The 25985-nt window shown below is 40.6% G+C and overlaps 2 protein-coding genes across 4 annotated transcripts in view; both read left to right on the forward strand.

The window, feature by feature from the left end:
* The window catches only part of SLC35A3 (solute carrier family 35 member A3), a 42134-nt gene extending 32055 nt beyond the window's left edge, over window positions 1–10079 (forward strand). For all 3 annotated transcript variants that reach the window (XR_009552620.1, XM_007528584.3, XM_060202139.1), the window contains one exon: window positions 8352–10079. Coding sequence is in view for 2 of the 3 variants with exons in the window: in XM_007528584.3 (XP_007528646.2) it covers window positions 8352–8442 (91 nt within the window). In the remaining variant the exon portion in view is untranslated. The remainder of the gene's footprint in view (window positions 1–8351) is intronic.
* Window positions 10080–17599: 7520 nt separating this feature from the next.
* Window positions 17600–25985, forward strand: part of MFSD14A (major facilitator superfamily domain containing 14A) — a 36129-nt gene continuing 27743 nt past the window's right edge. The window contains exon 1 of the mRNA XM_007528585.2: window positions 17600–17846. Within this exon, the coding sequence (XP_007528647.1) occupies window positions 17763–17846 (84 nt within the window). The 5' untranslated portion in view covers window positions 17600–17762. The remainder of the gene's footprint in view (window positions 17847–25985) is intronic.

The following is a 25985-nucleotide window of genomic DNA, read 5'->3' on the forward strand; positions in this document are numbered from 1 at the left end:
CGCACCTGGTTAGGTGCACACACTACAGTCCACAAGGACCTGGGTTCAAGCCCTTGATCCCCACCTGCAGGGGGAAGCTTCACAAATAGTGAAGCAAGGCTGCAGGTTTCTCTGTCTCTCCTCTCCTCTTAATTTCACTATCTCTATCTAATAACAAATTAATTAATTTAAAAAATAGGCCAAGAATATTAACTTTAATCTTTGAATCATGTAGGGAATAAACAGATGAATGCATAATTATAAAGGGATGAAAAATTGGTAGTTAACAGATATGCCTGCATGTAAATCCATGTTTTTGAGTGAATACACAAGTAGTTTGGATGACGATGCAGAGAGAGAAAAACGATACCATTTCTTTGTTTTTGAAAATGTGTGCAAGACTTTGAGTTAGAGGGACAATTTTTCTAAATAGGTAACTAAGCCTTCTATATATTCTCTGACTTTTATGAAGAACATCTTTTAAAAAGAAAGACAGTAAACTTGTTTCCTTTTTTAAAATTTTTCTTTATTATCTTTACTTATTGGATAGACAGTCAGAAGCTGAGAGGGCAGGGGAGATAGACAAAGACAGAGAATCACCTGCAACACTGCTTCACTTCTTGCACAGCTTTCCCCCTGCAGGTGGGGACTGGGGGCTTGAATCTCTGGGTCTGTGTGCACTGTAACATGTGCACTCAACGAGCTGCAAACCAGGTGTACCACCATATTTTCTGTTGTTTTACCCTTTTCATCTCCTGAAACCACCCTCCTTTTTTTTTTTTCTTTTTTCCAGAAATGCTATTTTTCTATCTACCTTTCTGATTGTTTTTGGTAACATGACAGTCTTTACTCAACATTTTCGGTCATTACTTCCACTGTCATATATGTCCCTCCTGTAAGTTCCACTTTCACCTAAACTTTAATTCCTTATTTTTGACTGAATGTTAGACATCTCTACTGATGTCATATCACCAGTATTTCTTTTCTTTAAAAAAATATTGTCTTTAGGGAGCTGAAGCACACATGGCAGAAAGTGCACGAACTGACATTAGAATCCCAATTCAAGCCCCCGGTTCCCCACCTGCAGGGGGTTCGTTTCACAGGCGGTGAAGCAGGTCTGCAGGTGTCTGTCTTTATCTCCCCCTCTCTCTCTTCCCCTCCTCTTGTCGACTTCCCTCTGTCCTATCCAACAACATTAATAGCAACAACAACGATAAATTACAAGAGCAACAAAAAGGGAAAAAAATTAAGTTAAAAAATATTATCTTTATTTATTTATTGGATAGAGACAGTCAGAAATCAAAAGGGGAGAGGGAGATAGGAAGAGAGATACCTGGGGGCTAGGTGGTGGTGCACCTGGTTGAGCACGTTACAATGTGTAAGGATTCAGCTTCAAGCCCGGGGTGGCCACCTGCAGGGGGAAAGCTTTGCAAGTTTTGAAGCAGGGCTTCAGGTATCTCTTTCCCTCTCTATCTCCCTCTTCCCTCTCAATTTCTTTCTCTATCCAATAAATAAATAGATAATTAGAGAGAGAAAAAAAAAAGAGGCACCTGCAGACCTGCTTCACTACTTGTGAAGCTTTCCTCCTACAGGTGGGGACTGGAGACTTGAACCCAGGTCCTTGCACATTGTAACACATGTGCTTAACCAGGTACACCAACACCAAGCCCTCAATATTTCCTTTTTTTTTTTTCTTTTGCTCATGGTTTTCTTATTGCTGTAACCAAATGCATCCTTCCATTTAGACTTGCTTAATATTTTATTCTTTTTTTATAAATTGGGATAATGCTGGTTATTATATGTTTTACACTGTGTATGTTTTAGCAGTACACTTGAGCACCTCTTCATATGTATTATAAATCATCCCTCCATCAGAGTACCTGTATCCCTCTACCATCATCTGTTTGAACCTCTCAATCCGTTCCTTTTCCTTAGTTCTGTGTTCTGAACCATTTCTATTGGGTTGACTTTTCTATGTGCTTTGCTTTGTTTATAGCCTTATTTTGCTTATGTAGCATGATTCCTTCCAAGTTTATGTTGTCACAATGGAAAGATTTCATCTTCCTTATAGCAGAGTATTATTTCATTGTTTATATAAAGCATTTATCTGTTTGCTCACCCATGAGACACTTAGGTTGTTTCCATATCTTTTATAAAGAGAGCTTCTATGAACTTAACTTTTCAGATCAGTGGGTTTTTTTTATTCTTCAAAGAGACACCTAGGAATGGAATTACTGGGTCATATATCAGCTCTAATTTTAATTTTGAGGAGCTTGCTTTCCATAGTGACTGGGTGACTTTGCATTCCCACTGAGAGTATGCAGTGATAGCTTTTTTTCTGTACCCCACCAGAAACTGTTTCTTCACCTCCTTACCACCAGTTTATTCTTTTTTTAATTAATTAATTTTTATTTTATTTTTGCCTTCAGGGTTATCACTGGGGCTTGGTGCCTACACTATAAATCCACTGCTCCTGGAGGCCATTTTTTCACTTTTGTTGTCCATTGTTTATTGTTATTATTGTTATTTGCTGTCCTTGTTGTTGGATAGGACAGAAATAAATTGAGGAGGGGAAGACAAGAGATGGGGAAAGAAAGATAGACACCTGCAGACCTGCTTCACCGCTTGTGAAGTGACCCCCCTGCAGGTGGATCGCTGTAGGCTAGAACCGGAATCACTATGCCAGTCAGTGCACTTTGCACCATGTGCGCTTAAACTGCTGCACTACCACCCGGCCCCCTAATTTATTTTTTATATATATAAGACATTCTCACAAATGTGAAGTGCTACGTCATGGTAGTTTTAACTTGCACTTTCTTGATAATAAATGGTAATCGGTATTTTTTCCCCCATGTGCTCATTGGCCATCTGTCACTTGCAGTGGTGGGACACAGAAAAAGGAGGCTTGAAGCAGAAAGGGAACACAATCCTTTATTTGCACTGGCACCTCAGAGATGGGTGAGAGAGAAGCAGTTTGGGCCACGTGGAGGTAGCAAAAATGGCCGCCTCGCACAGCGTCTAATCACCGAAGTGAAAGGCGGGCAAGAGAGTGAGGTGCAGAAGAAGAAGGGCTTTTATGGGAATAGCTCTCGGGAGAATGAGAATGTGGAGGAGTAACCAAAGCACTCCAACTATTGCGGGGAATTGACAATGCCCTGAGGGCACAACATGGTGGAACAGGCTCTCTGAGAAAGTCCAAACTCTCATGGGAACTAGCAATAGCCTGAGGGGGCAACATGGCAGATGTGACTGCATCTGCACAATTTCCCAGCATCTCCCCCTTTCCTTATATCTAATGGCCACAGTATAGGAAATTTAGAGTGGAGCAGGCTTAAATATTTTTAAGGAATGCCATGCTCAGGTGGGAAGATGTAGGATGTTTTTGTGGGGGAGGGAAGACTTACATGGCCACCAACCTTGTGAGATTATGTGTCCCCCCTGTGCTCAACCCCTGTGTAGAGAAAGAGACTTACCTGGAGGGACTCATCTCATAGGTTAAGCTCTGCCAGACTCCACTATCTCCTCACAATATTTCTACATCTTACTGTGTCTTTCTATCTAGTCATCGCATTATGATGGTTCAATGTCTGTAAAAGACTCTGTCTGTGACAGGAATAGTAGTATAGGGGTGAGCAGAAACCTTTTGGGCATAAACCTGAATGATATAACAAAACAGGAAGGGACAAGCAGGGAACAGTTAAGAACCAGTGTGATGTCAAGGGAAGGCTTGGTGCGCAAAGGAACGTTCCCTGTCTCTGGGGGGGGGCAAGGTTTTGTAATGAGGGGGCATTTCCTGCCTCAAAGGGCAGGACCTGTAGGCGTGAGGGCATGGCCTGCCAAGCGGAGGGACTATTTGACATTGAATAGTCCTCAAAGGAACAGTCTGTAAATTCTATGAACTACTCAGGGTCAGTCTTTTGAAAAGCCAGCAGGGTGAAGGGAAGGAAGCTGCTGTAAAAATTGTGTAAAGTGTCCAAAGGGTAAACCAAGTCCAATAGAAGTGTCAGTCCAAAGTAGGCAACCAGGGGGAGAAATGCCAGGGGATGAAATGCTGCATGAGGAAGGTCAGCCTCTGGAATTCCGCTTTTCTGTAGAGAGTGAGCTGGAACTGCCAAAAGGTGACAGACAAAGCAGAAGCAGGAAGGGCAGACAGGCAGTAAGAAAGTTCTGTCCTTGGAATCTGTGAAACAGGTTCTTTAGATCATGTCAGGTGACATCTAGGGTTTCGGGGGTTGTGCCACTGTAGTCGTGCCATCTAGTGGGTGATGTCAGAGTGTGCAGGGGTCCAGATGGTTTTTCCCAGGATTCCTGTGAAAGAAACACAAACAATCTGCTTCCCGTGGTTAGCAGGGCATCTGATTTGAATTTTTTATAGAAGAAGAGGTTTGGTGCCTTAGCCAACTGAATATTGGGGGGGTTATATCTTCCCTTATTTATTTATTTTATTTATTTATTTATTTATTTTTTTACTTAATTGAGCCTAGGCGTTTGGCGGGCCTATAGTGGCAACACGAGATATACCAGTTAAGTGTAGAAGAATGTGAATGTTGTTAATTCACATAATTTGTGTATGGAAGAACTTTTTATAGTTTAATACCTTACCATATGAACATGTGAAGGCTTGATAGCTGTAATCACTTGTGAAAAAAATAAAACTTGTAACAAGTTAGAGGTTTACTGTAATTGATAGCTCGATGATTGTGATTGGCCTAAGTATCTTTATGATTTTGTTTAAAGGCCATCTAATGTTACCTCTTGTAGCAGTCTCTACAGCAGGATCTTCAGACCAATTTTAGTTAAAATACATATTTTGATTTTTTTAAACTATTTTTACTTTGGACTATAAACAGACTCAGGTTACTTAGAGAGTTAACGCATGTTAGTGACAATGGTTTTAACATTTACAGTGCCAGATTGATGCCAGATCTGTTGTGGATTAATTTCCACAAGATAGTTTACAGGGCACTTTTGGGGGCCCTCCAAAAGCGCCCTGTATAGACAATTTGCATTTTAGTTTTGGGGATATACTGTCACATTAAATATTTAGACTTTACCTTAAATAGTTAGTTACTTTTAGCAAATTAATTTTACCTTGTCTGGTAATAATGTAACTTCAAGGTTACACTTTTAACCATTAAGTTAGTGTTTACCAAACTTGAAACATACCTATAAACATTTAGTTATAACACACAGGAGAAAAACTTTTGTTATAAAAACATATCATTTTAAAAACAAATTTAGATCTGTCTTTACTCACACAGTTTAAGACTAAGCACTTTACATATATACCAAGACTTATATATAAAAAATCAAGAGAGAAAAAAATTTTTTTGTAATGTTTCTGGACGTCTCCAGAAACTTTGGCTGCATCCAGCATTTTTATATAAAGTCAGTTACGTTTTAGAGTACTCTGAGCAGATGGGTCATACAGAAATTTTTAGTCATGGGAGTCGGGCGGTAGCGCAGCGGGTTAAGCACATGTGACACAAAGCACAAGGACCGGCATAAGGATCCCGGTTCGAGCCCCTGGCTCCCCACCTGCAGAGGAGTCGCTTCACAGGCGGTGAAGCAGGTCTGCAGGTGTCTGTCTTTCTCTTCCCCTCTCTGTCTTCCCCTCCTCTCTCCATTTCTCTCTGTCCTATCCAACAACGACATCAATAACAATAATAACTACAACAATAAAACAAGCGCAACAAAAGGGAATAAATAAATTTTTTAAAAAAAGAAATTTTTACACTCACTCACAAAATACAACTGGCCAGTCATACATAAGACATCCAGAGAAGGGGTAGGAGAGAGGGCTCTGTGAGCCAGATTTTCCAGATTCCACTGTGTTGTATTATGGATCTTGGGATGCATCCTGCATCTAGTCCTCTTGTAGTATTTCTTGTTCTTCAGGGATAGCAACACCATCATGCAGGTACTGTCCGACATGGCGGGCAGGAACCCAGACAGGTTTGGAGTAATTCTGTGGGAAAACGCATGCGAAACCCCTCCCCATGGTCAATAGGGGGTCAGGCCCTTTCCAAATTTTATCAAGTGGGTCTTTTCATTTGACCTTAATAGCTGGGAGGGTAGATGGTGTTTGCCAGTGAAGAATAATAGGAGGTAGGTCCAAGTTATTGTAAATATTAAAAGAGATTTAATGTAGTTAAGGCTTTTGCTAGCTGGATATTGGGGGGGGGGTACATTCCTCCTTTATCTTTGTTTAATTGAGCCTTAAGGGTTTGATGGGCCCTCTCCACAATGCCTTGTCCCTGTGGATTATAGGGAATGCCTATGGTATGAGTAATGTTCCAGAGAGAACAAAAATCTTTAAATTGTTTGCTGGTAAACATAGGTCATTTGTCAGTTTTCAGTTGAAGAGGTAAGCCTATTACAGCAAAACAGGAGAGCATATGGCTTATAGGCTTTTTAGAGCTTTCTCCCATCTGAGCTGTCACCCACATAAATTTAGAAAAGGTATCAATTGAGACAAACACATATTTTTGTGGGTGACATTGATTTGCCAAAGAGCGTTGGCTTTTAAGTCTCGGGGGTTAACCCCAAGAGTTTGAATAACAGGTGTTTTTATGAGACTTGCACAGGAAGAACATGTAGCAAGGATATGTTTCAACTGTGGTAAAGGAACATCAGGAAATCAAGCTCTAAGGCCTTTTAAGATTAACATGGGTTAGGGAATGAAAGTCAGCAGGATCAGAGACAGAGACTAGGAGGGCTCCTGTGGAGGCAAGGTGGTCAGCTGCAGCATTCCCTTCGGACAGGTGACCAGGAAGAGGGCTGTGGGAACGAAGGTGTTGAACATACAGTGGTTGGGTTCGAGAACAGAGCGTAGAGGCGATTTGAATCAAGAGAGGGGAAAGTGGGTTGTCATCAATTTTTACATAAGAACGAGCAAGCCACGGAAGTAAGTTAACAGTATACACACTGTCAGAAAAAAGGTTGAAGGATTCTGGTACAGCTTTTAATGAAAGGAAAACAGCATAAAGTTCTTTGTACTGAGGGGGATTATCAGGGAGCTCAGTAAAGAGAGGTTTAGGGGATTGCTTGTCTGGGTAATATATAAGGGCAGCAGCTCCCTTTTTTCCACCATCAGTGAAGACTGTAGGAGTAGAAGGGATGGGATCTCGAGAGAAAAGTTTAGGTGCTAGTAGAGGCAAAAGAGGTAAAGAAGCTATCAATTTATTAGAAGGAAAATGGTTATCTATTTGTCCTGGAAACCCCACGAAGCTTATGGCAAAATGGGAATGGTGGTGTATGAGCCACTCTGTATCTGTGAGAGAAAAAGGAAGAATAATTAAATCTGGTTCTTTCCCTAAGACTTGCACAGACCTATTTCTTCCATGGTGAACCATGAATGCTAATGCGTCTATCTCAGTGAGGAGTCTTGGAGCTCCACCTACTGGTGTGTGAAGCCACTGAGAACCCCATGGTTCTGCCACAGTGCCCCCACTACTGTGAGCGTGGAGTTAAAGATTAGAAGGTTTACTGGAGAGGAGGGGGAAAATCGAACAAGGTGCATGTCCTGGAGGGCCTGGTTAACCCTTTCCAGTGCTAAGGAGGCCTCAGGAGTTAACATACGTTTTGAGGAGGGCTGTTTGTCTCCTTTTAACAGGTCAAACAGTGGTTGGAGGCAGCTAGTAGGCAGATAAAGATACTGCCTAAGCCAATTTAAATTTCCAAGAAAACTTTGTAAAGAAACAAGAGTAAGGTTAGAAGGAAAGGTAACACTAGGTTTTATGGGATGAATTTGTGTTAGAGAAATCTCTGCACCTAAGAAAGATATTGGAGGAATTAGCTGTATCTTTTCAGGAGCTACATTAAGGCTGTTTTTTTTTTTTTAAGGCAGGAATGAGAAAATCACGTAGGGCACAGAGATCTGTATCTAATTCTCCCCATAATAAGACATCATCCATGTAATGAAAAACCTTAAGGCCCTTATGAATATATGGAAAAAGGGCAGATTTAACAGCCTCTTGACAAATTGTAGGACTACTGGCCATGCCCTGGGGGCAGTACCACCCATCCCAAAGTCCCAGAGGTTCAATCTCCTACATCACCACCATAACCCAGATCTGAGCAGTGCTCTGGTAAAAAATAAAATAATTTAGAAAAATTGCAAAATTTATTGTCAGCATATTGTAAGAAAAGCTATATTAAGATGGAAAATGACATTTAAAGCATTTGTTGCTTTGGGAGACAAGTGAAGTGGATGAAAGAAAGTGCAGGTTCTGGAGTAATATGTACTTAGCTTTGATTAGAAACCACTGGGACACATTCCCCCACACTGTATGTTTTTATAGTAAAGAATGGGAACTTGTTTTGCTTTTAATCTCATTTTCTCTTTTTCCTTTTTTTCTGTATCTTTTTAGTGTCTTCTTCCTTGGTGCCATCCTGGTTATAGCAGCTACTTTCCTATATGGCTATGATCCCAAACCTGCAGGAAATCCCACTAAAGCTTAGTTGAATACTATCTTTAACTGGTTTTTCACAATGGTGCACTAGGATTCTCAATGTTAACCTTACACAGAGGACTTCTACAGATTGAAGAAGGTATCATCATCATGCTGAATCTGATCATATTGTTCAAATGGTTTGGAAATACGTAAAGAGTAAAATAAGTGTGTATGTTCCAGAATATCTATTGCATTTAGAGGTCAAAACTTGAAAGTATTTCCAAGGATTGGGATTACTGAACGGGACTTAAGTTCTGAATTTTTAAAATATTTTACCTATTTGATTGCTGCAGGCATGTCCTATGCACTCTGTAAGAGCACAAAATGCCAGATACCAATCTTTGCAAATCAGATGTACTTAATCTTGTTAAATGTTTTTCTTATTCTTTCTGAATATATCAAATCAAAATAAAATATTGTTTAAGATTATAATTACCTATAGAACTATAAGAAATAGAAAATTTGAAAACATTTTTATGTATCAGATTTTTATATTTATACTAATGATTACTAGACAGATTTATGCAGCTATATAAAATTGATAAAGTAACATTCTGAATATGATTTGTCAGAGAATAAGATTCATATTTAAATTTAAGGTAGAGAAATAGAAATACCTATTTCTCCATTTACATTTTAAGATCTCTTAATGCTTTGAAGCTGCTGAGAGCAATTCACTTGTTCCTGTGCTAGATAATAGACAATGGCTTTTATGCTAATGGAGTTTTGTCTTTAGTCTTTTACCTGAATTCCTTTTCTGTAAATCAGAATCCTTATTATTACTTTAAGTTAAACTTCTGTATGTTAATTTCTATGAAACTTGCGAAACATAAAGGTATCATATCATTTAATAATTTAAGATAAAATTGTTATGCCTAATATCTCCATTTGGAGACTTTTGAACTATCAAAGTATATTCTGTACACAACCAGAATGCTTAAAAATAAGTATTTTGGGGGGTTAAGCGTATGGGGCGCAAAGCTCAAGGACCTGCGTAAGGATCCCAGTTCGAGCCTCCGGCTATCCACCTGCAGGGGAGTCTTCACAGGCGGTGAAGCAGGTCTTCAGGTGTCTGTCTTTCTCTCCCCCTCTCTGTTTTCCCCTCCTCTCTCCATTTCTCTCTGTCCTATCCAACAAGAAATGACATCAACAACAATAATAACCACAACAAGGCTACAAAAACAAGGGCAACAAAAGGGGGGGGAAACGGCCTCCAGGAGCAGTGGATTCATGGCGCAGGCACCGAGCCCCAGCAAGCAAAAAAATAAGTAAATAAGTATTTTGGGTTTGGGAAATAGCATAGTGGTTATATAAGAGACTTTCATGCCTGTGTCTCTGCAGTCTCAGGGTCAATACCTGACCCCACCATGAAACAGAACAAAGCTGAGGAGTGCTCTGTTTTTTTTTTTTTTTTTAAACTCATCAAACTATAAGAACTTCCTTTATGGGGGTAGGGCTGTAGCACAGCGGGTTAAGAGCACATGGTGCGAAACTCCAGTGTAAGGATCCCCGTGAAGCAGGTCTGCAGGTATCTTTCTCTCCCCATCTCTGTCTTTCCCCTTCTTTCTCCATTTCTCTCTGTCCTAACCGTCAACAGCAACATCAATAACGACAGTAATAATGACCACAACAATGATAAAAAGGGCAACATAAAAGGAAAATAAAAAATAATATTTTTTTTTAAAAAAGAACTTCCTTTATTTTATAACTACTCACAGAAATAACAACCAAAAACAGTTCTATAGATGTCAGTGAATTGAGACCAAAATGACTTTTCTTGATCACATTCCAAATTTCTATGTAATTACATTATTTTAAATGGCACTATAAGTTCAAGCTACTAAAAAAGCTAAGACTTTTTAGACCTCTCATTCACATGCCTGGAAAAAGTAGTTGAATTTTGATCTGATTTTCTCTTTTAATTTCTGTAACCCTACAAAAGCTGCTAAGAAGCCACCACCTTGCTTTAAAATGATGGCTTTATTTCCTTTTTGATTAGCGCTAGAGTTGAGGTTGTAAATTGCGTAAGTTTTTTTATAAGTTGATTTAAGGGGAAAATATAGCAGAAATGACAAGATGAACAGGGAGACAAAAAAACTCTGTTAAGTGGGTGTAATTTAATTGTTAACTGTAGACAGAATTACCTACTAAGTATTTTACTTTATTTTTCATTCATTTCATATATTTTTTTAAAATTCCTATTGTGGGGCTGGGTGGTTGAGTGCACGTTACAATGCACAAGGACCCAGGTTCGATCCCTTTGTCCCCACCTGCAGGGGGAAAGCTTTACTAGTGGTGAAGTAGGGCTACAGGTGTCTCTCTGTCTCTCTCCTCTATCACCCTCTTCCCTCTCAATTTCTGGCTGCCTCTATCCAATAAATAAATATGATAAAAATGTTTTTTTTAATTCCTATTGTATAAAACTATAGACAATATTTTATATGGTTCTAATGAATTTTGTTCAAATTTTGACTCCAAGATACTATATTACAAACTGCTGAATACTCTTGGCAAGTTAGGACTGTTATTTGCTGGTGCAAATCCAGTCACTATAGGACACAGGCCCAGTTTACTCCATTCAGAATTTAAATGTGTTTAAACTTTCAAAGTATTTTAAATCAGTTTGCAACTCCAAGTTAGTACAAAGCAAAATTTTAAAATATATTTTGTTTACTTATTAATGAGAAAGATAGGAGAGAGGGAAAGAGCCAGACATCACTCTGGTACATGTGCTGCCGGGTATTGAACTGGGAACCTCCTCCTTGAGAGCCCAACGTTTTGTCTGCTGCACCACCTCCTGGGCCACACAAAGCAAATTTTTGAGAAAACTTGAGATATAGTGGTTATGTTCAGTAGCCCCCTTTCAAATGGGAAAAATAACTTTTCTGTATTTTGATAAAGGTGTTTACTTATCTTTTACTTACAAGCATTCAGACTTAAATTTTAATATCTACTAAGTGAAATCTCAGTCTTGCAAATGCTCAGAAACCAAGACTAGCTATGGAGATTTATGTCCAGTCCATATTGAAGTGCTTCTTTAGTACTTATGAGTTCATGCTGGTGTCCACTTAATACATGCAGAGTATTAGGTATCAGATATGTTACTTACGGTAATAGTTTATTTTCACGTGTTCAAAATTTCCAACAAAGTTTATAAATAGGTAATTTAGAGTTGTGAGAAAGGACAAAATAGCCTAAAATATATTTTGAAAGAAAACTTTTACTAGACAAGGATAATTTATATTTTGCTTTTCTATTAGGTCAGAAAATGTTATTAGAGGTTGAGCTGTATAGTTCATAATTTTTGATTCATATATAATTATATTTGAGGTGGATCTGTATACCAGATCATATTATACAAATGTCTTTTTTTGTATATTTATGTTTTAATGACTTAAAAAATCATACTTTATTAATATTTTACAGTGGCTCCTTGGTTATTTAAATTCATATGCTCTTAAAAGTTTACTTGTCACTCAGCTACTTTTGTTCATAAAAATGTTGATTAAAAAAAGTGCCAAATGGTTGTTCTATTAAACATCAAGAATATAGTATTTAGACATGAAGTTTGAAATGTAACATATAACAGTTTCAGTGCAGTAATATCAGCTTTTTAACAAGTGATTTTAGGGAAGTTGTAAGCTACTTTTATGGTGAAAATGTAGTTTAGAGATGTGCAGTTTAAATATTTACATCAATTCATATTGAATGTCAGTTTCAGTGAAGGAACAGTAGTTTGATATTTGAACTAGGTTCTAAGCAGAAAAGCTCCAGAGGAAAATTGACTTTGAGCTCCTGCTGACTGATTATGCTGACTATTCTTAAAACTGATTTATTTTTCCTACTTATCAAATTAATAAACTGTTATCACAATTTCATTTTATAGTCATTCAGCTGAGTTATTTTTAGAACAGGGTTTAGTATCACTCATTTACATTTTCATTGGTATAGTACTTGATTTCATGTGAATGGATGCTTTGCATAAGATTATAAAGTCTATTTATGCTATACTGAAAGTCTTCTGTTGAAAGAATCCCCAGGATTACAGCATATTTTTAAAATAATTATAGGACCAAAGAAAAAGCACTTTTATCAAAATCTGGTCCTGTGTGCCTGGATTTATCAAAATATTTTTCTGAAGGGTATTACTAGAACACACAGGCATAATTAGGATGCTTTAATAATAACTAGTTCAATTTTTGGGTTGTTTCAGCATTTGCTCTTTAAAGTCATTACCTAGCAAGATTAAAACACATACAAGTATTACTAAATATTACACACCGGTTTAAATAAATTATGGCACCATTGCCCCATCATTGAGTTTTTGAAACTTTAACAATCACATATAACTGTCATTTTTGGCATTTATTTCTTATTACAGGTTGTAATTTATTGTGATTTAGAGCTTTTTAATGCTGTTTTGAATTTGTATGTGTATTTTATTTGTTTAGAAGATTCTCTTGGGTTTGGGAATGTGATTTGTGTATTTAAATTTGTATGGACATAATTCAGGAGAATACATTAAATTTTTTCTTTGTTAAATGGCTTTTTAAAGTTGATAAATTTCTCTCTCATTTTTGTATCCACATATCTAGTTAGTGGGTTTATGGAAGTGGATTTTAATTATTAATGCAATATATATTTCTTCTGTTTGTTTTCCTTGCTCACTGGTATCTGACTTAAACCATGAATTGAATTATACATCAAAAATGACTCACGAGTCTTTTCCCTACCTCTCTAGCTACTCTTAGCACATCTTTTTTCTAACCATAATCTATATTGAAGACTAGACTTTAAATTTCAGTAATTTTTCAGCTGCTGCACCTGGTTGAACACACGTTACAGTGCACAAGGACCCAGGTTCAAGCCCTCAGTTCCCACCTACAGGGAGAAAGTTTTGTGAGAGGTGAAGCAGTGTTGCAGGTCACTCTCTCTCACTCTATCCCTCTCTGTCACCTCCTTCCCTCTGATTTCTGGCTGTCTCTATCCAATAAATAAATAAAGATAATAAAAAAATTCAATTCAAGAATTTTTCTATTTATATGTCTTCAATTTTTTTAAGTATTTTATTTATTTTACTTTTGAGAGCAATGCAGAGAGAAAGACAGACAGAAACACCAGAACACTGCACAGCTCTGGCTTATTGTGGTGCAGGGAATTGAACCTGGAACTTCAGAGCCTCAGGCCTGAGAGTCTCTTTGCATAACCATTATGCTGTCTACCCCCACCCTCTAACTTTTTATTAAGTATTAACTCAGCGCACAGAGATCAAATGATAAGCAACAAAGTATTTTATCCTTACCTGTATTAATGCTGTAATTTTATATAAACTTCTTTGTTTTAAAAAAAAGAGTCACTGGGACAGGGGAGATAGCATAGTGGTTATGCAGAAAGACTTTCATCTCTGAGGCTTCAAGGTCCCAAGTAAAATCTCTGTGCATCCCATACCCTTCTTCTTCTAGCGTTTGCCCTTCTTCCGTAGCCAGTCAACAGCGTCAGGTTGAGCCTGATGTCTGCTTGTTGCTGGCTTTGAAAGTGACTGGGATCCATGTGGATTCAGTCGGCTAGGAAGGATCGTCAGTTTCCCCAATAAATGGGTACTCACGGGATGCACCACGAGAAGGTCGATCCAATGCATCCCATACCCTATAAGCCAGAGAAGAATAGTGCTCTGGCCTTTCCTCCTCCTCTCTGAATCTCTCCCTCTCTATTTCTCTCTCTTTCCCTCAATAAAATAAATTCTATAAAGTTAAAAATCACTAAAGTAAGAATATCAGCATTTTAAAATATATACATTGGCATCTTATAAAAACACTAAAATCAAATTATACAAGAGTACTTTGGTGCAAGTATATCACAATCCTTGAATCCCCATACTGTGCAAATACACTTCATACTCTAAGACCGATAAACACCAGTGCTAATTCAACAAAGAAGTAACCAAATTATCATTATCATGACTATTATAGAGTATATATATATATATATATATATATGCCCTCCCCCAGGGAAGTTTGGTGGTGGTTGGGGGGATGGGCAGGGTTAACCTGAGTCTTATGCATAGTAATGTATGTGCTTATTAGCCAGGTGCACCCACCCAGCCCCTATTTTTTTGTTGTTGTTGTTTTACAGACAGAAATTGAGAGGGAAGTGGAGATAGGGAAAAAGAAAGACATCTGCAGCATTGCTTCAGTGCTGAGCTTCTCCCCTACAGGTGGGTTGCTGAGGGCTTGAACTGGGGTCGTTGTGCATAGCAATCTGTGCCCTCTACCAAGTGCACCACTCCCCGGCTCATACAATTAAGTACCCTTTTACTAATACTACTTCTTCTAGCGTTTGCCCTTCTTCCGTAGCCAGTCAACAGCGTCAGGTTGAGCCTGATGTAAAGTTTCGAGACCTCCTTTGAATCTGGAGAGGTGGCAGTCGTTGACTATGTGAGTCATAGCCTGTCTGGAGCCGCAGGGGCAGTTCGGGTCGTCTCTGGCTCCCCAGCGATGGAACATAGCGGCGCACCGGCCATGGCCTGTTCGATAGCGATTGAGGAGGGCCCAATCATAACGTGCTAGGTCAAAGCCGGGTTGACGCTTGCAGGGGTCTGTGATGAGGTGTTTGTTCTTTACCTCAGCTGACTGCCAACTCTGTTTCCAAGAGTCTGGAACAGAGAAGTTCAGGCATAGGGGACCAGATTGGGTGACAAGACGTCAAGCGTTGGACAGGGTGGGCGAAGATATCCGCGTATATTGGCAGGTCCGGTCGAGCATAGACGTGGGAAATGAACTTAGATGATACCGCATCCCGACTAATACTTGAACTGAAGTATGTCTCTTCAATCAACGCTTGACTGGATGAATTTCTTGTAGTAAAATACTCAAAGGGAGTTCATAAGTACAATATTCCCTGAGTCCTTGCATGTTTGAAATTTCTAAAGCTTAGACAGACACTTTACAGCCTAACTAGGTATAAATCCTTGGCTCACATTTTCCCTTGAGGTTTTTTGTTTGTTTTTTGTATAATCTTTATTTGGTAAAGTCAGCCAGAAATCAAGAGAGAAGAGGTGATAGAAAGGGTTAGAGACAGAGACACCTACAACACTACTTCCCCACTCCTGAACCTTTCCTCCTGCAGGTGGGCACTGGGAGCTTGAACCTGATCCTTGCACACTGTAATGTGTGCTCAACCAGGTGCGCCGCCTGTTCTGTTCTGTTCTGTTTTTTAATCTTGTTTCATGGTTGTGTTCCTTGGTGTTAATTTTAAGAAGTCTGCATTAACCCCATCCATGGAAATGTTTGTTGGTTTTTCTCTGACCTTTTTTTCTCTGTTATATCCTCTGATCTTTTTTCTTTTGTTCTGTTCTCATGGGTGATTTAACTCCTCTCCATGGTCCTTACTCTACCTTCATTTGTATCTATTTGCTCTTAAGTACCCTAAATTTTAGTTCTCAGTTTTAGACAATAACCATTTTTGAATGACTGATCAATAACCAAGTTCTTGAGAACAATAAATTTGGTGCAACTGGATGAAGTAGGATTTTGAAGTACTGTGGAAAGAGTAACCAACCGTACAAGACGCTTTTTAGTTCTTTCAATCGATGCAAAACAAGCTGCTAGGAATCTAGTTATTAAATATTTCATATTACTCTAACTCTGTGCACTTAACCTAATGCACTACTACCGCCTGACGTCCTTCACATTACTCACCATGAAGAGTGAAGCTAGAATCCAACTAAAATGTTTCAGCAAAAGAATGTTTTTTAAAAGAATTCTGAGTTTATGTACTGATGGGAAAAATACTTGACATTTATCAGGCTTTAAAAATGCCTTCTCCATGGAAACTGATTCATTTTACAATTCTAGTCAGTCACAGATCAAAACAAATAGAAAATCCAATCTTAGGTTTAAACGTTTTATTTTAAAGGGAAAAGGGGAGACACCTGCAGCACTGCTTCACTGCTGGTGAAGCTTCCCTGTGCAGGTTGGAGGGTGATGATCTGAACCCGGGTCCTTGAGCACTGTAATCTATGTACACTGTACCTGGTGTGCCATCAGCCCCTGATGTGATAGTTTGATCTGCAGTCCACATCTATTTTTGTCAAATGCTTTTTCTACCACCACCTCCCCCTACACACATTTTTTTTTAATTTGGGGGTGAGGTGGGGGTAGATAGCATAATGGTTATGCAAAGAGACTATCATGCCTGAGGCTCAGAAGGTCCAGGTTCAGTCTCCCGCACCACCATAAACCAGTGTTCTGGTAAAGAATAAATAAAAATTAGGAGGTTGGGCAGAAGGTAGATAGCATAATGGTTATACAAACAGACTCTCATGCCTGAGGCTCCAAAGACCCAGGTTCAATCCCCTGCACCACCACAAGCCAGAGCTGAACAGAGTTCTGGTAAAAACAAAACAAAACAAACAAAAAAAAACCCTGATTTAAAAATTGGGAGGTATTATTCTTATATAATAGACATTGATTGGATAGAGACATCCAAAAATCAGAAGGAAGGGGGTGATAGAGAGAGGGACAGAGAGACACCTGCCACGCTGCTTCATCCCCATGGAGACTGGAGGGCTCTAACCGGGTCCTTGCGCATTGTAACAGGTGCGCCACCGCTGGGCCCCCCACACATTGACAAACAGGTTTACAAAGTGACGAAACTATGTGAAAGTCATGTAAATTTTTAGTGGTAGAAAGAAAAGGTCCTGGAACAAGAGAGCTGTATTAGCAAGCATGCCCCATGAGAAGAGGCGCGCGCGCGTGTGTATGTAGACTGAAAAAGGTTATCATTACCCCTTTGGTTACCCACTACTTCTGGAAAACCATTTCAACTGATTCCTTGGATTGCGGTCTCGTTAAGGCACAACTACAAAAAGCGCCAACCGTTGAGGACGCGTGGTCAGAGTCCCAAGTGCAGCAGCGGTAACTTTGAGAAACTTACATTTCTCCATCTGTGAGGGGGCGGACATAACGGTCCCCGCAGCCCAAAGGATCCTGCTAGCAGGTGAGAGAAAAGCAGACTCCCTCCAGCCACCAGCGCTCCCACGTGCCGCTCCCGGGTTCCCTCCCTGTGGAGCCACTGGCCCGCGACCCAGCTGCTAGGCGGCCGGGCTGCCGGGAGGGGCGGCGTCACGTGGGCGGGGCGGGGCGGGGCGGGGCGGCTCGTCGGCCGATCGCACGATGTGACGCGCCGCCGGGAGGCAGGCCGGGCCCTCAAGATGGCGGCGGGAGCCCCGAGCGGCTCGGCCCGGCAGTAGTGGCGGCACGGCACTCGCCGCTGGGGCCGGCCGCCCCGGGAGTGGCTGCAGCAGCGCCAGGAGTCGAGGATGGTAAAATGACCCAGGGAAAGAAGAAGAAACGGGCCGCGAACCGCAGTATCATGCTGGCCAAGAAGATAATCATTAAGGACGGAGGCACGGTGAGCTGGGGGGTACCGCGCCCGCCGCGGAGCGTCCCTCGGGGGCCCCCAACCTGATCATTCTCTGGCCCCAGCGCTGGGGCCGCCAGCCGCCTCTGGGCTCCCTACTCCCCCCTCCCCTCCGCCAGTGCTGACGGGGTCTCAGGCTTCCGTGTCCCCGAGCCTCTGCGCGGGAGTCTTTCCTCCCCGGCCCGGCCTGCGGCCTCCAGGGCCCGTCCTCTTGGAGACGCCGCTCGCCGCGCCCGCACCTGCCGCCTTCTCCCCCCGGCGGCCCCGGGGAGGCTCTGCGGCCTGGAGCCCCACGTGCGCCTCCGCAGGGAGCCGATCGACGCCAGACCCGCCCGCCGCGCCCTCGCCTCCGCGGGCAGGCCCCGCGCCGCGCCGCTGGGGAAGGAAGGGGCAGGCGGCGCTCCCTGCGCTCCCATATGCTGCTCACCGGCTGGCATCTGGCGCGGCCACCCCGCGGGCGCCCCGTAGCGCGTTCGCCCTTCCCTCCCTCCGCGTTCCGGGTCGGTGCTCTGCTCTTAGCCGCTGCCGGTCCGGTCAACACCAGCACAAGGTGGGCTGGCGCGGCTGTCGGCTCCACTTCCCAGTCAGGAGCGGGTCGGAGGACACCTGGGGCCTAGGCTTCAGTCTGTTAGTTTTCAAAAATCTGTGATCATCCAGTTGTCTTGAAATCAGTAAAGACTAAATAGAAGTGGCCGTGGCTTGAGGATTAGGAGACTTTGAAAAGAAAGCAGGTTGAGGGCAAGGGAACATTTTTTTTTTTTTTTGCTTTTCAGATACAGTTGTCATCACAATAAACTTTGTGCGTGTGCTGTCGTTAGCCAGCAGGGGACGTAAGGTTTTTAATTGAAAAAAAGTCGTATAGGCTTTTATGCTGAGATTTCTACTTTTCTCCACTCTTTGGTCTTTGTTGGCATTCTTTGCTATCACGTTCCGAAATAGAATGGAAAAGTGTTTGACTTTCCAACAAGTGTGCAGGAATGAGTCCTAACCTTTATTTGTATGTATATTCCTTTAACTCCATCAGTTGCTAGCACAATACTAAATATGTAAGTAAACCACTTCACAGTGTTTGATTAATTTGATTAAGTGATAGCTTCCTTCTGACTTTTTAGAAAACTGCCCTGTTAATATACTAACATTTAGAAAGTTTGGCACGTATGTAATGATCTCAGAATGTACTTTTTACTGTCAAGTTTATTAGGTGTCATAGCTCTGACATTTGGTAGGGGAAAAAAAAACCTTGGAGATTAAAGTTCTGAGATCTTGTTGCTGTACGTGTTTCGTTAAAACCATACTTCTATCAAATTAATTAGGGATAATCATGGCTCTTGACCAAACTGAGAGAGTGAAGTAGAGAAAGGACCTTAAGGAGTGCTATCTGCCTTAGAGAAACACAGGGACTTGACTTTTTTTTATTCACAATTAAAAATATATATACAAGGGAGTCGGGCTGTAGTGCAGCGGACAAAGAGCAGGTGTCGCAAAGCACAAGGACCGGCATAAGGATCCCGGTTCGAACCCCGGCTCCCCACTTGCAGGGGAGTCGCTTCACAGGTGGTGAAGCAGGTCTGCAGGTGTCTGTCTTTCTCTCCTCTCTGTCTTCCCCTCCTCTCTCCATTTCTCTCTGTCCTATCCAACAACGACAACAACAATAATAACTACAACAATAAAACAAGGGCAACAAAAAGGAATAAATAAAATAAATATTTAAAAAAAATTTTTAAATATATATATATACAAAATAGAAACAACAACAAGGAGTTGTGTCTTATAAGAGCAAATAATATTTAACCTCTGTATAATTTGCAGGAAAATTAAACTAATCGAAATGCACCTTTTTATTTTCAATTTTGTTAGCTCAAGAGTTTTGATTCTCTTTATAGGAGATATTTCCATTCCAAATCCTTTGTAAAGTTGTAAATTCACAACTTGCTTTTGTACACAAAATAGACTTTTTACAGTGCTATATGTATTTAAGAAGGCACATAAAATAAATGAAAACTTTTTTGAGGGAAATGAACCTTGTAGGTATAATCATTTATCACCTTCATACACCTTATATTTTTAATTATTTGGGGCACCTTCGTACACTTTATAAGAGCATTGTTGCTCCTTTAGAATAAAGTATTTGTTTATATATCTTAGAATGCAACAGGGCCTGTGTGTGAATTTAAATTAGTAAAAATTAGATTTAGGTGTGTGTGTTTCCATTTTGACCAGAACACCTGACTCATCTTTGACTGTTGGTGGTGCTAGACGCTTCTTTTAATTTGGTGGGGCTTGGCACACGCCAGAGTAGCTCATATGCAAAGCAGCACTATCCAGATGAATTACCTTGCTGACCCTAGTTTTAAACTTTCTTTTCTTTTCTTTTTTTTTTTAGAATTTTTAAAAAATCATCTTTACTTATTTATTGGATAGAGACAGGTAGAAATTGAGAGGGAAGGGGGTGATAGAGAGGGAGAGAGACAGAGAGACACTTGCAGCCCTGCTTCACCACTTGTGAAGCCTTCCCCCTGCAGGTGGGGACCGGGGGATCAAACCTGGATCCTTGGGCACTGTAACATGTGTGCTCAGCCAGGTGCCGCCCCACCCCCATTTTCAATTTTTTTTAAGCTATTTATTCCCTTTTGTTGCCCTTGTTGTTTTGTTGTCATTATTATTGTTGTTATTGATGTCATTGTTGTTGGATAGGACAGAGAGAAATGGAGAGAGGAGGGGAAGACAGAGAAGGGGAGAGAAAGATAGACACCTGCAGACCTGCTTCACCACTTGTGAAGTGACTCCCCTGCAGGTGGGGAGCCGGGGACTTGAACTGGGATCCTTACGCCAGTCCTTGCACTTTGTGCCATCTCATTTTCAATTTTAATGTATGTAACATCCTGATACATACTCAGTGCAGACCATTTAGAACAGTTGGATTAAAAGTGCCTTCTGATATTTTGGGATACTTTCAGGTTTATTGTTACCAGGTTATTTGTAACCCTTTCTGTTAGCAGTTAAAGCTAGAATTATTTACAGTAGTTAATCAAAATTAGAATTTTCCATATTGCTTTTAAGTTTGCTTATTTTTTATATGATCTTTATTATTTTGTGGAAAGGACTGTATCTCTGAAGTGAAAACTGTACCAGTACCTGAAAAAAAAAATGACAAGTTTCTTTGCAAAGTGGAATATGCTCAGAGAATCAGGATACTAGCCTTTTTTAAAAAAAATATTTTATTTATTCATGAGAAAGAACCAGATATTACTCTGGTACATGTGCTGCCGGGGATCGAACTCAGGACCTCATGCTTGAGAGTCCAATGCTTTGTCCACTGCGTCACCTCCCGGACCACAGAATACCAGATTTTTATTGCTCCTAGTGCTAATCTTAATTACAGTAAATAGTGTGTTATTGGTTTAAGTGTCTGGACCTAAGTTGTGATCTTCTGCATACTTCACTTGCAGAAACGTGTAGGATAGAAAGATGAGTGACTAAGCAAGTTGTTGTATATATACACAATGGAATACTACTCAGCTATTAAAAATGGTGACTTCGGGAGTCCGGCGGTAGCGCAGCGGGTTAAGTGCACATGGCATGAAACTCAAAGCACAAGGACTGGCTTAAGGATTCTGGTTCAAGCCCCCGGCTCCCCACCTGCAGAGGAGTCGCTTCACAAGCAGTGAAGCAGGTCTGTAGATGTCTATCTTTCTCTCGCCCTGTTTTCCCCTCCTCTCTCCATTTCTCTGTCCTACCCAACAACGACAACATCAATAACAGCAACAATAGTAACTACAACAATAAAACAAGGGCAACAAAAGGGAATAAATAAATATTTAAAAAAATTAAAGGGGGAGTCAGGCGGTAGCACAGCGGGTTAAGGGCATGTGGCCTGAAGCACAAGGACCAGCATAAGGATCCCGGCTCCCCACCTGCAGGGGAGTCACTTCACAGGCCATGAAGCAGGTCTGCAGGTGTCTTTCTTTCCCCTTTTCTGTCTTCCCCTCCCCTCTCCATATCTTTCTGTCCAATCCAACAATGACAACAACAATAATAACTACAATAATAAAACAAGGGCAACAAAAAAAGAATAAATAAATACTAAAAAAACTTAAAAAAAATTTTTTTTAATGGTGACTTGACTATTTTCAGCCGATCTTGGATGGACCTTGAAAAATTCATGGTTAAGTGAAATAAGTCAGAAACAGAAGGATGAATATGGGATGATCTCACTGTCAGGCAGAAGTTGAAAAACAAGATCAGAAGAGAAAACACAAGTAGAACCTGAACTGGAATTGGCATATTGCACCAAAGTAAAAGACTCTGGGGTGGGTGGGGGGAGAATACATGTCCAAAAAGGATGACAGAGGACCTAGTGGGGGTTGTATTGTTATATGGAAAACTGGGAAATGTTATGCATGTACAAACTATTGTATTTACTGTCGAATGTAAAGCATTAATTCCCCAAAAACAAACAAACAAACACTCCTGTGTAGTATAGTTGCAGAATAGCTCTGTGCTCCCCAGGTTGCTGCTAAATAGCCTCTGGTTGTTAGCATTTAAGTCAAGAAGGACGCCAAGGTAACTTACAAAAAGCAGCTGTTCTTTGAAGTCAGAAGCCTATGTCAAGTAATATCAATATATAGAGTCTGTAGTTTCTTAGGCAAGTTTGTGGCAGGCAGTGCCATGAGAGACATGGTTCAGCATTTGCTTTAGATTAATGTGCTTTAGGTTGGCAGGTGGCTCATTCTGGGTTTGAGCCCCAAGACCACCACATAGAAGGACTTGCAGGGGGTAAAGTTTCATGAGTAGTGCAGTGGTGCTATGCAGTCTCTCTTCTCTTCCTATCTCTTTCTGCCTCTCTATTAAAATATAAGGAAAAGGGAGTCGGGCTGTAGTGCAGTGGGTTAAGCGCAGGTGGCGCTAAGCTCAAGGACCGGTGTCAGGATCTCGGTTCGAACCCCGGCTCCCCACCTGCAGGCAGGTCCCTTCACAGGCGGTGAAGCAGGTCTGCAGGTGTCTGTCTTTCTCTCCCCCTCTGTCTTCCCCTCCTCTCTCCATTTCTCTCTGTCCTATCCAACAACAACGACATCAATAATAACTACAACAATAAAACAACAAGGGCAACAAAAGGGAATAAATAAATAAAATTAAAAAAATAAAATATAAGGAAAAGATTAGTGTGCTTTGAGAATAAACTCAAAAGCAGTTTTCAAAGATTATTCGCATCTTTCTGGTTAGAAGATGTGCTTCTCAGTAGTTTCAGCATCTGTAGAAATTAATTTGTAGTTAACATCATTTATATAAAACTACTAATAGTTTGAAGACTAAAGAGAAAGAATAGCTTTTCCCAAGTATTCTTTTTTTTTTTAAGTGATTTAATAATGATTGACAAGATTGTGGGATAAAAGGGGTACAGTTCCATGCAGTTCCCACCACCAGAGTTCCATGTCCTCTCCCATCCATTGGAAGGGTCCCTATTCTTTATTTCTCTGGGAGTATGCACCAAAGATTTTTATGGGGCGCTGAGGTCTGGCTTCTGTAATTGCTTCTCCACTGTACATGGGGTGGCAATCGTTGTGTTGGTTAGGTTGTGATCAGCAGATGCAATATTATTTGATATGGATTGGGAGAGGCATATGGGAAAGTGGGCCCTATCCAAGGGTTCCAGGACTGGGGGAAGTAGAAGCTCTACAGTGGAGATGTGAGGTTCCTGCTGTCTTAGGGTTCAAAAAGACAATCGATAGTTAATGTTATCATCACATTATTTGGTAATTGGGTTAACTTTGAAAAGTCCTTTTGTTAGGGTTTGCTGTACGGTACCCAGTATCTTGTATATAACTCTGCTATTGGTTGCTTCTGATCTACTTGGTCTAGGCTTTTGAGAGAGTCTGCATATCAATTACACAGCCTGTGTATTGAAAAGATTCAGTTTGTGTTTTGAAAAACTTCAAGACATACAATTAATTTTCCCCGTCTCGTATTATTTATATGACTACGTTTTGCTAGGAGTGTACATAAACACCATTCCCACCACCAAAAGACTGTGACCCTCCCACCCACTCCCACCCCCCCACTGGCCCAGGAAGCTGCATGTCTACCCCTCACCACAGGGTTTTTACTTTGGTGCCATACTCTAAACTCAGTCAGATTCTGATTTGAGTTTCCCTTTCAGATCTTCTTACTCAACTTCTGTTGATGAGTGGGATCATCCCATACTCATCTTTATCTTTCTGACTTAGCTCACTTAACATAATTCCTTCTAGCTCTGACCAAGATGGGTCAGAGAGGGTGGGTTCATTGTTCTTGACAGCTGCATAGTATTCCATTGTGTATATAGACCACAGCTTTCTCAGCCACTCATCTGTTGTTGGGCACCTGGGTTGCTTCCAGGTTTTAGCTATTATGAATTGTGCTGCTATGAACATAGGAGTACACACCTCTTTTTGGTTGGGTGTTATGGAGTCCTTGGGGTATAACCCCAAGAGAGGAATTACTGGATCATATGGAAGGTCCATGTCTAGCCTTCTGAGAGTTTACCAGGCTGCTCTCCAGAGAGGCTGGACCAATTTACATTCCCACCACCAATGTAAAAGGGTTCCTCTGTCCCCACAACCTCTCCAGCATTTGTTGCTGCTGTCCTTTTTGATGTATGCCATTCTTACAGGAGTGAGGTGGTATCTTAGTGTTGTCTTAATTTGCATTTCTCTGACAATCAGTGACCTAGAGCAGTTTTTCATATGTTTGTTAGCCTTTTGGATCTCCTATGAGGTGAATGTTTTGTTCATATCCTCTGCCCATTTTTCGATGGGGTCATTTGCTTTTTTGGTGCTAAGTTTGATGAGCTCTTTTATATATTTTAGTGATTAGTTTCTTGTCTGATGTATGGCATGTGAAGATCTTCTCCCATTCTGTGAGTGGTCTCTTTGTTTGTTTAATAGTTTCTTTGGATGTGCACAAGCTTTTCAATTTGATGTAGTCCCATTGGTTTGTTTCTGCTTTCGTCTTCCTTGCAATTGGGTTTGATTCTTCAAAGATGTCCTAGAGGTGTAGGTGGGAAAGTGTTTTACCAATGTTTTCCTCTAAGTATTTGATTGTTTCTGGTCTGACATCTAGGTCTTTGATCCATTTGGAGTTGATTTTTGTTTCTGGTGAGATAAAGTGGTTCAATTTCATTCTTCTGCATGTTTCAACCCAGTTTTCCCAGCACCATTTATTGAAGAGAGCCTCCTTTTTCCATTTAATGCTTTGGGCCCCCTTATCAAATATTAGATGTCCATAGATGTGGGGATTTATTTCTAGGCTTTCAATTCTGTTCCACTGGTCTGTGTGCCTATTTTTGTTCCAGTACCAGGCTGTTTTGATGATGATGGCTTTATAATATAGTGTAAGGTCTGGGAGCGTGATGCCTCCATTTCTGTTTCTTTTCCTTAAGATGGTTTTGGCAATTCTAGGTGTTTTCATGTTCCAAATAAATGACTGTAGTGTTTGTTCTATTCTCTTAAAGAAGCTTGGTGGAACTTTGATGGGTATTGTATTAAATTTGTATATGGCTCTGCGGAGAATATTCATTTTGATGATATTTATTCTTCCAATCCATGAGCATGGGATATCTTTCCATTTCTTGGTATCAGTTTCTATTTCCTTGAGTAGCGACTCATAGTTTTCAGCATACAAGTCTTTCACTTCTTTGGTCAACTTTATTCCTAGGTATTTGATTGATTTTGCTGAAACAGTAAATGGGAGTGATTTCTGGATGTCTTCTTCTTCAGATTTAGTGTTTGCATAAAGAAATGCCACTGATTTTTGTACATTGATTTTGTAGCCTGATACCTTGCTATGTTGCCCAATAACTTCCAGTAGTTTTATGCTGGATTCTTTAGGTTTTTCTATGTATACTATCATATCATCTGCAAATAGTGAGAGCTTGACTTCTTCCCTTCCAATCTGTATTCCTTTGATTTCTTTCTCTTGCCTGATTGCTATGGCAAGAACTTCCAATACTATGTTGAAGAGTAACAGTGGACAGCCCTGTCTAGTCCCCAATCTGAGGGGGAATGCTTTCAGCTTCTGTCCATTGAGTATGATGTTGGCTGTAGGCTTGCTATATATAGACTCCACTATCTTGAGGAATTTCCCATCTCTTCC

This window comes from Erinaceus europaeus, chromosome 11, assembly GCF_950295315.1.
Source record: "Erinaceus europaeus chromosome 11, mEriEur2.1, whole genome shotgun sequence".
NCBI lineage: Eukaryota > Metazoa > Chordata > Mammalia > Eulipotyphla > Erinaceidae > Erinaceus > Erinaceus europaeus.